We start from the raw sequence: 10416 nt of genomic DNA, 5'->3' as shown, positions 1-10416 counted from the left end.
TAATTATGATTAGAACTGGTTATGGAGATTGGGGTTGACAATCGATGCATAAATGTTACTACCTGAATTAAGAATCAATTACACTTGGAAATATTTCAGATTACCCAATGGCAGACCAAAATATGGACATATCCTCAACAATAAATGATTTTATCTCGACCGATACAACAGGATTGATATCAAACTCCTTGGCCACAGCAGGGATGGACTTCAGCAGGAAAAGGAAAGGGAGTTCTACAGATTATCAGTAAGTTTAAAGAATGTGGGTTTTTTTTGTTTGCCATTTCCTTGTCGACAAGGGTTTGCGAGTAGATTTTTTTCATGCTCATTGTTGTGGTCCAATAGACTTAACCATCTACAATTCCTATCCCATCATTGTTGACCTCTTAATGAGGGACAAGCTGATGGAAAGGAGTTGAGATGGGGTGGAATTGCTGCCAATGTTACCAAAATCTTTTGTGGGTTTGCTTCATTCATGGCGAGTGAACACATGACCCATCTCCGGTCCATTTGCACTCTTGTTTGTCCTTAAACCCTGTGGTCCAGAACTTCTGATGGATGCAAATGATTGATAGGTGGCTGGAAGGAAGAACAAGGGCATTCCCTCTGGAATTCTGGTGATTGTTTATCCTTCGATCCCATTTCTTTATTGGAGCTTTTTTTGTATCATTTGGTTATAGTAAGAACCTCTCTTCGGAATGCACTTCTGATTGTAAAATGCTTTGGAATGTTCTGAGGGCATGAGGGGTGCTTTGGAAGTGCAAGTATTTTCAATATTTTACCTTCATTTGCATTAGAACATAGAACATTCCAGCACAGAACAGGCTCCTCAACCCATGATGTTGTGCCGACTTGTATAAAGACTTCTCTACATCATACCCATAACTTGCTACCTTTCTTACATCCATGTCCCTATTGTAACAGCCTCCTCTATCATTCCAGACACCCAATGCATGGTTAGCATATAGCAATTAGAGCAATGCTATTGTAGTGACAGTGATCTGGGTTAAAATCTGGCGCTGTCTGTAAGAAGTTTGTATGTTCTCCCCATATCTGCATGGTTTCCTCCCAAGATCCAAAGACGTATAGGGGTTGTAGGTTAATTGGTGTATTTGGGTAGCATGGTTTCATGGGCTGGAAGGGCTGGTCATCATGCTGTATGTCTAAGTTTAAATGTAATTTAAAATTTGAAAAAAAAATTAAAGGGTTTCTAAAACTATTGAGGTATGCAAGATCCTTATCTTTTTAACATACTATCATAATATAAAACTATTGAGCTCACTTCTCTGTGCCCAAACTGGTTTGAGACTTAATCAACTTTAAGGCTGTGCTTCCTTTCTTCTTCCTATTTGTCTATAGTTTAGCCTGTTTTCTTCTTGTGTTTAATTATTAACATTTTCTAATTGTGCCTGGTTGCTGCCTTTGTAATACAATGAAAGCACAACGCTGGAGAAACTCAGCAGGTCAAACAGTGTCCTTTATATAGATAGGCATAACCAATTTTTCGGGCTTGAGCCCTTCATCAAGGTACGATGAAGCCTGGAATGTTGGTCATCTATCTTTATCTTTGCCATACAAAGGTATCAGAACCGGGATGTGAGAGGGTGCCGAGGGCACTGTAGGGTTCCTGATTGTGTCGGAGGTTTGGACTGGACTGTGTGTCTGCGGAAGCGCTGGAGGCAAATCCACAGACACTTGGTGACTCTGGGGGACTCTCTTTTGCTTTCTCTGACTGTAAGAGGCGCTTCAGGCAATTCCTGCTGATGGAGAATCTGTCTCCCTTACAGCAGGTAAAAACAATTTTGTGTAATGTGACACAGCTTTTATTACATGGCAATGAATTGAATCTCAAAGGACACTGTTTGACCAGCTGAGTTTCCCCAGCATTGTGTTCTTACTTCAACCATGGTGTCTGGTAGACTTTCGTGATTTTACCTTCTTACTGCATTTGTAAGTCAAGCCTGAAGTGAGAAGGTCGGCCACTCATTTCCTGACTTGAGTTGTGAATTATGGACCGAGATGGTGGTGGGATATTGTGGTTTTATTTGTAAGAGCCATTTGGAAAGCAACAATCCAAAGTAGTTGTGCTTCCCAGTTCTTGGCCTTGGTCCCGAGCCCCAGTGATTGAGGAATATCCAGGTTATTTAAGCACACTGTTGGGTTTCCATTTCCAGTGTTATCAGGGCTGAAAGGGTAAAAAAAAAGTTACTCAACTCCAGAGTAGTGTCTCTAATCTTTCCACCAGTTATCTTAAATCTGTACCATTGCTTCTTTATTGCAATCCCTGACAACTGAGGCATCAATGTCAGAGAGCAGCAGTGATCATCGAAGGTCCATCCTACCCAGCACACACTGTTCTCGCTGCTACCATCAGAAATGAGGTGTAGGTGCCACAAGTCTCGCACCACCAGGTTTAGGAACAGCTGCTTCCCCTCCACCATCAAGCTCCTCAACGACAAACTCAATCAGGGACTTGTTTCAGGACTCTTACTTGGGCACTTGATTGATTATTGAATATTTATTTTCTGTATTGAGCAGTCAGACTTTTTGTTTTCTTTTCTCTCTTTTGTATTTTTTCTTGAGTACAGTTTTTTATTCACATTACCAATAAGTAGAAATTCTGCCTGGCCTGGAGGAAAAGGAATCTCAGGGTTGTATGTGATGTCAAGTATGTCCTCTGACAATACATTGGAATTTTGATCTGTTGTTTTGAAAAGAATGTTGTTGGTGAAACAGTTTTGATGCACATGCTGTTTGAGAATCTACAATTTTAATTAAATATATAGAGTCTAATATCTGTCATCTTATTATTTTGTGACTAAAGTCGTTTTGTAATTTCCCCCCCCCCCCCCACCCCCCCAGGCTCGAAGGCTTCTCATTCGAGTAAGTATGAACATTTGATTGGAGTGAGCTTCCTGAAATATTACATTTTTAAATTTATATTTTAAATTCAGACACATAGCATTGTAACACACCCAATTGACCCCCGGTGCGTTTTTTGAACGGTGGGAGGAAACTGGAGCCCCTAGAGGAAACCCACGCAGACATGGAGCATAGAACAATATGGCACAGTACAGGCCCTTCGGCCCTCAATGTTGTGCCGACTCATATATTACTTCCTTAAAAAAAAGTACTAATCCTTCTCTACCCCATAGGCCTCTATTTTTCTTCCATCCATGTGTCTGTCCAAGAGTCTCTTAAATGGCCCCAATGTTTCAGCCTCCACCACTATCCCCGGCAAGAGATTCCAGGCACCTAAAACTCTCTGTGTAGTTAAATAAAACTTATCCCTGATGTCTCCCCTAAATGTCCCTCCCTTAACTTGTACAGATGTCCTTTGGTGTTTCCTGATCCTGCCCTGGGAAACAGGCATTGGCTGTCCACCTATCTATGCCTCTCATAATCTTGTAGACTTCTATCAAGTCTCCTCTCATCCTTCTGTGCTCCGAAGTGAAAAGTCCCAATCCAGGCAATATCTGGTAAATCTTCTCTGCACCCTCTCTGTAGCTTCCATATTCTTCCTATAATGAGGTGACCAGAACTGAACACAAAAATGTGGTGTTATCAGAAATTTGTAGAGTTGCAACATGTCCTTTCTACTCCTGAATTCAATGCCCCTATTAATGAATCCCAGCATCCCATAGGCCTTCTTAACTGTCCTATCAACCTGCGTGACAACCCAACTATTTCAATTCTGCATCCCACTCCCAAGGTCCCTCTGTTAATCCACACTCTTAAATAACTGACCATTAACCTTGTACTGAGCCTCTGGTTTGACTTTCCAAAATATGTACTCTCACACTTATCTGTATTTAAATCCATCTGCCAATTTTCTTCCCAACTCTGTATCCTGTCTATATTCTCTTGTAACCTTCAACAACCTTCAGCTCCATCCACAACTCCTCCAACCTTCATGACATCTGCAAATGTACTGACCCATCCTACTGCCTCTTCATCCAGGTCATTTATAAAAATCACAAAGAATGGGGGTTTCAGAACATATCCTTGCGGTACTCCACTAATCACCGATCTCCAGGCAGAATACTTTCCTTCCACTGCTTTCTTACTACAAGCCAATTTTTATCCACTCAGCCATGATTTTCTGGATGAATCTCTCATGGGAGACCTTGTCAAATGCCTTGCTAAAATCCAGGTAGATCAATCTACCACCCTACCCTCATCAATTTGTTTTGTTACCACCTCAAAAAACTCAATTAGCTTCATGAGGTATGACCTTTCCTTCACAAAGCCATGCTGACTATCAAGTAGACTGGACTTCTCCAAATGCTCATAGATCCTATCCTTAAGAATCCTTTCCCAATAGTTTGCATACCACTGACGTAAAACTCACTAGTCTATAATTCCCAGGATTCTCCGTTACCTTTTTTAAACAAGGGGACTACATTTGCCATTCTCTACTCCTCCACTCTGCCCCTCCGGCCAACGAGATTCAAAGATCATAGCTATTGCTGGGGTATATCGCATCTGGCCCCAGGGACTTATCAATCTCAATGTTTTTAAGAAGATTCAACACTTCCTATTACTTATCTCCACATTGTCCAGCACATAGGCCTGTTCAATTACGACTTCACTGTGAACAAAGTACTTTTCTCTTGTGAATACTGATGCAAAATATTCATTTAAGACCTCCCCAACCTTGTCTGCCTCCAGGCCCATGTTGTCTCCTTTATCCTTTAGCGGCCCCAACTTCATTACTTCATTACTCATCATCCTTCTGTTCTTCACATACGCATAGAACGTCTTGGGGCTCTACATGCTAAGGTCTTCTCAAGCCCAGTGGGACAAACCTATCTTGAACCCTGCACAAGTGGTCCCTAAACTTCCTCCACATTACTTCTGTGCTTTCACCCTTAAACATCTGTTTCCTGTTTATTCTCACTAGTTCCTGCCTCCCTTAATCCCTTCGTAATTAGCCCTTCCCTAGATAAGCACTTTCCCAGTTATGCTGAAGCTAAGGGAGTTGTGGTCACTCTCACTAAATGCTCCTCCACCGAGAGGTCTGCCACCTGACCAGGTTCATTCCCCAGAACCAGATCCAATGTGGCCTCTCCTCCAGTCGCCCGGTCCACATATTGTATCAGGAATCCTTTTTGTACACACCTGACAAACTCAGCCCCATCCATCCCTCTTGCAGTCAGTAGGTGACAGTCGATATTAGAGAAGTTGAAATCACCCATAACAATAACCCTGTATTTCCCACACCATTCCAAAATCTACCTGCTTATCTACTTGGTGACCCGAAAGCTACTTGGGGGCCTATAGACTACTCCTTTTTGTGACTTCCACCCACACTGACTCAGTGGACACTTCCTCTGCAGTGTCCTCCCTTTCCATAGCCACGATACTATCCCTGACCAGTAAAGCTTCTCCTCCCCCACTTTCTATCTCCCACCCTATTATTTTTAAAACATCTAAACCCAGTACCTGCATCAGCCAATCTTGCCCTTCTGCCAACCAAGTATCAGTAATGGCCACAACATTCGTAATTCCATGTACTGATCCATGCTTTAAGTTCAGCCCCTTTATTCATAATACTCCTAGCATTGAAATAGACACATTTCAAACCTCTAACTGGCTCCCTTTATGTTTTGTCCTCTTCCTGTCCTTCCTCACCAACTCAGAGCACCTGACATCGTGCTTTTGTCCTTCTACCCTAATTTCTGCACTCACATTCTGATTCACACCCCCCACCAAACTAGTTTAAACCCTCCCCAACAGCTCTAGCAAACCTGCCCACCAGGATATTGGACCCCCTCCAGTTCAGGTGCAGTACAAACTCCTTACAGACAGTGTGAGATTTGAACCCCAGTCCTGGTCGCTGGCACTGTAACAGTGTTGCGCTAACCACCATGCTAACTGTGCCACCCCTAATAAGTATGTGCTCTGGGTTTGGAGAAGTGCAAAGGGAGATTTACATGGGCAAGTGAGCGACACGCAGAATAGAAGGCCCTTTACACTGGTGAAATGTTGTCCCTAAGACTGATTGAGGAATTGGTATTGAGCACAAAGAATTTAGATGTTCTGTGAGGAGGAGAATATTTGACATTTCAGGGAGTAATCTGTTTGGAAACTTTTCCTGTAATCTGAATATAGGTGTTACTGGCATTTACTGCCTCGCCCTGATTGACATCGCAATAGAGCAACTTGATCTACTGCTTCTGTTTAAATTTGTGGAATTGATGTCACCAGGATTCTTTGCCCACAGGACATTGGTGAACTCGTTGAGTTCTATTCAACAAACCAGCTTTGTGATTTTAACCATTTCTGCAGTCTCTGTCCTTGCTTTACATTTATTCCAATATGTGCCCTTTTGCACCCATTTTTCCCATTCATTGTACTAACATTCATTTTTCTCTTTCTCCCTTTCTCTCATTGTCCTTTAGCACCCTCTCACAGGCCTCCCCACCTGAACATCTTTTAGAAAAGAGTGAAATGTGAAAGTCTGCCGACGCTGTGATTGCAGTAAAAGCATAGAAAATGCTGGAGGAACTCAGCGGTCTTGCAAACCTGCACCTACCTTGCGTCAGTTATATATCATTACTTCCTTTGGGCGCTGCGAGTCCAGCTGAGTTCCTCCAGTATTTACTGTGTGTTTTTTATTACAAGCATAGCATCTGCAGATTTCTGAGTTCCACTCCATATATCTTCATCTCCTATGGGCACTGTGAGACCTGCTGAGTTCCTCCAGCATTCTGTACAGTATTTTTACATCTTTAGAAAAGCCTGCTTGCCTTAACACTTTTTCACAATTTGTGAAGTTCCTAGTGAGCCGTGGTCACCTTCCCAGGAGACTTTCCTAAGCAGCAAAGGGATGATAATCTAATAGTGATCTTGATTCATTGACCTGGAACACTGACAACTCTAATGCTCTTTATGGGATCTTTTGCATCAACTTCAGGGTATCTGTTCAATGTCTAATTTTTAAGTCATGGCTGCAATAGTGCAGAACTGCACTGGAGTGTCAAAATGTATTGTTACTTGCTCCCTTATCTGGGCCTCCAATCCACAACCTTTTGACCTCGAGGCCAGATATTGTCCTCTGGGCCACAGCTGTGATTTCAGGTGGAGGAGAAGTTGAGCGACTCCATAGATTGGAGCCCCCAGTAGAAGATAGGATATACTTTATGAGGTGACTAAATAGCTTTAGCTTTTATTATTTGCAATCTGAAACAGGAAAGCCTAGAGATTGATTGTTTTTGTTTTCAGTGACAGTATGGACACAGACAAAGAAGACCAGCATAGCAGGTACTGTCAAATATTGTACAGGCTTTTAGTTTAAAAATTGGTTTGAAGCAACTTGTTTTCCGATCAAGCATGAACACAGTCAAGTACAGCTCAGGAAAAGGCTCTGAGGCCCACCATTTCTGTGGCAGCCACCAGTCTAACTTATCCCATCTTCCTGCATGTGACCCATAACTTTCCCGCTGTATCTTGTGATGGTGTGAAATTAAAGAGCAGAGTTTGACAAGTGAGAGCCATCAACACCAGCAATGGAATGAATTAAACCCATGAGCCCGTGCCCCCCAAATACTCCAATTAGCCCGCAATCTCTGTATGTTTTAAGTTTGTTCATTGTTTGCAAAACATTTAATGAAAAAACTATTGAATCTCTCTATTTTTCCTCATGGTGTGGAACAGAGGGATTGATTTCAGATATGTCCAATAAAGAGTCAGTTTCAGTGTATTCACCGTTGGGCAATAAGAACAAGTGTTTGTTTTAATGGTTCAAGGGAGATGAGCTCTGGAACAAGAAATGTCATACTGCTGAGAATGGATGAGGCAGAGGGAGGTAGTTTGTATTTGAGGGGAAAAATCTTTAGGGCCGGGTTTAACCTCAAGTTCAGTGGGGAGTTTTGGAAGAAGAGACTTGAGGGTCCTTTGTGGTTTAATTCTGACCATGATCATCCCATCCAGATGGTCCACAATGTGCAAGTCAGCAAAGGTGTGCCTGGTTAAAGTGGAGTGGAGGAGGTGAGAAGGCAGAGGTTGAACAGATGAGAAACCTGTTCTCGGGAATAGTCAAAGGGGAGTTTGTTAGCAATGTGGACTGACTAATCTTTTAATATGCTACAAACTTGTTTGGTACATCTGGGAGTGGGAATGGGAATGAAAGTCTTATCTTTTTTAACTGAATTTTTGCTCTTGAGTTTCCATAACTGAGGGGTTGGGCAAGGGACTCTATGTAATATCTCCTGCATCAAACAGGTGAAGCAGCAGCTAACATACAGCCTTGTGGCAATGATTTGATATCATGTTTGCCAATGTCAATGGCCCAAGTGTCTTTGTTCCTTTCACAGCCATCCACAACCTTGCAATTAACTCATCCAAGTAAGAAAGCCTGGATCTTAAGGCTTTGTTTCAATTGTTTTTCAGTGTTGTGCACTGTATATAAGAATACCAAATGAGATTATTGTGTAATATAAATTTTATTCTGCGGTTCAGAATCCAATATCCTGGCTTTTACATCATCTTGGTTTAGAACCTATTACTTTCCGTGAGATGGATGGTTTCATTTATTTCCCTTCTTATCTAGGATGGAATGTACAGACCAGCATGGGAGAGTGAAAAATGCCAGGTAATCTTGCAGAACTGTCTGTATCTCTAAAGCTTGTGATCTTGATTAGAGTTCAACCCACACACGTGTTGAAGAAACTCAGCAGGTCACGCAGCATCCACAGGAAGTAAAGGGTAACCAACATTTCGGGCCTGGCCCTTTGTCAGGTGTGAGCAAAAACAGCCACTGCCTGAATAAAAAGTGGGGGGAGGAAGGGGCAGGGGGAGGAGTGCAGGTATGAGGTTAGAGGTGGATGTAGGTGGGAGGGTAGGAGAGAGAAAAAGCTGAGGAGTGATGGGGGAGAGTTGAGGGAAAGCAGTGGGGAGTGGAGTGAGGGAGATAGGGGTAAGGAAAGAGAGTCTCCGGGTATGGGGGGGGGGGAGGGGGGGTTGTTAACAGAAATTGGAGATGTCAATGACAATGCCATCTGGTTGGAGAGTGCCATGACGTCATACAAAATGTTGCTCCTCTAATTTGTGGATCTTCTTGGTTTGACAGTGCACGAGCATTAGCATAAGTTTAAGAGACTGGTGTTTAGGAAATTTGACATTTTATAGAGATGTGTGAACTTGTAAAAGGAGTAGTAGATAAGATAGAAGCAGGAAAGTTGTTTCCACTGGCAGGTGAGAGGCAAACCAGGGGACATTGCCTCAAGATTCAGGGGAGTAAATTTCAGACAGAGATGAGAAGGAACTGCTTCTCCCAGAGAATAGTGAATCTGGAATTCTCTGACCCAGGAAGCAGTAGAGGCTACCTCACTGAAGGTATTTAAGACACTAATACATTTTTGAAGAGCAGGGGGATTTAGGATTATGAGGAACAGATGGATAATTGAGCTGAGTCCATAGCCAGATTGAATGGCAGAGTAGGCTCGACGGGTGGGATGGCTGGCTCCTGCACTGATATCTTATGTTGTTGTAACAAATGGCAAGAAACTAATGCAAGTGATTTGGTGATGTGGCATTTCATTGAGATATTTTGCACCCTGTACTTCTGTGTTTAGAGAGGCTCACAGCCAGATTGAAAAGAGGAGGCGGGATAAGATGAACAGCTTCATTGATGAGTTGGCGTCAATGGTGCCCACCTGCAATGCCATGTCGAGGAAACTGGACAAACTTACTGTGCTCAGGATGGCCGTACAGCACATGAAGACCCTTCGAGGTGAGTGTGTCACCACCAACCCTTCAGACCCATAAGCCACTTGTTCTTTTTGGTGTTGAAGGCTTGTTTAACCAGCTGTCATGATCTGCATTTTTCATCCTTCCTGGTCCTCATAGAATCCAAAACTAAGAGTTGTTAACAAAGTGCAGCTCTCAGTCTTTTTTGAAGAGTTGCCAACAGAACCAGTAATGGTGGAGTGCTTTGGAAACCAAGTTCAAGTTTATTAATCATCTGATTGTACAAGTACAACCCGACGAAACAGCCTTCTCCAGTCCTCAGTACAAAACATGCAGGCACACAACCAGACGTAACACACATACAGACAAGTGATGCACATATATAAAAATAAATAAATATTGTTAAATAAATAGTAGAGTCTCAGAGGGTTAATATGAACAGTTCATCAGTCATTCAGCATTCTCACTGCCCGAAGAAAGAAGTTGTTTCTTAGCCTGGTCTGGCTCTGATACTCCTGTATCTCTTCCCCTGACGGGAGCAGCTAAAAGGTTCCGTGTACAGGGTGGAAGGGATCCTCAATGATTTTGTGTGCTCTCTTCAGACAACAATCTTGGTAGATCACATTGATGGGGGAGGGAGGGAGTCTCCAGTGATCCTCTCTGCTACTCTTAGGGTCCTGTGAATTGACCTCCAGTCCAATGCTTTACAGCAACTGTACTGCA

General features: G+C 42.7%; 1 protein-coding gene across 8 annotated transcripts in view; it reads left to right on the top strand.

Moving 5' to 3' along the window:
• Positions 1-10416, top strand: part of LOC138745853 (basic helix-loop-helix ARNT-like protein 1) — a 59144-nt gene that overhangs the window by 15732 nt on the left and 32996 nt on the right. For 7 of the 8 annotated variants that reach the window (XM_069903284.1, XM_069903313.1, XM_069903266.1 and 4 more), the window contains 5 exons: positions 100-247; positions 2863-2883; positions 7228-7266; positions 8555-8596; positions 9579-9736. In XM_069903284.1, the coding sequence (XP_069759385.1) occupies positions 108-247; positions 2863-2883; positions 7228-7266; positions 8555-8596; positions 9579-9736 (400 nt within the window). In that variant the 5' untranslated portion in view covers positions 100-107. The remainder of the gene's footprint in view (positions 1-99; positions 248-2862; positions 2884-7227; positions 7267-8554; positions 8597-9578; positions 9737-10416) is intronic. The other variant, XM_069903274.1, reaches the window with a different exon arrangement.

The sequence above is a fragment of the Narcine bancroftii genome, chromosome 1, assembly GCF_036971445.1.
Source record: "Narcine bancroftii isolate sNarBan1 chromosome 1, sNarBan1.hap1, whole genome shotgun sequence".
In the NCBI taxonomy this organism is placed as follows: domain Eukaryota; kingdom Metazoa; phylum Chordata; class Chondrichthyes; order Torpediniformes; family Narcinidae; genus Narcine; species Narcine bancroftii.
The sequence above is the reverse complement of the archived record's forward strand: the minus strand, read 5'-3'. Positions and strand labels throughout refer to the sequence as shown.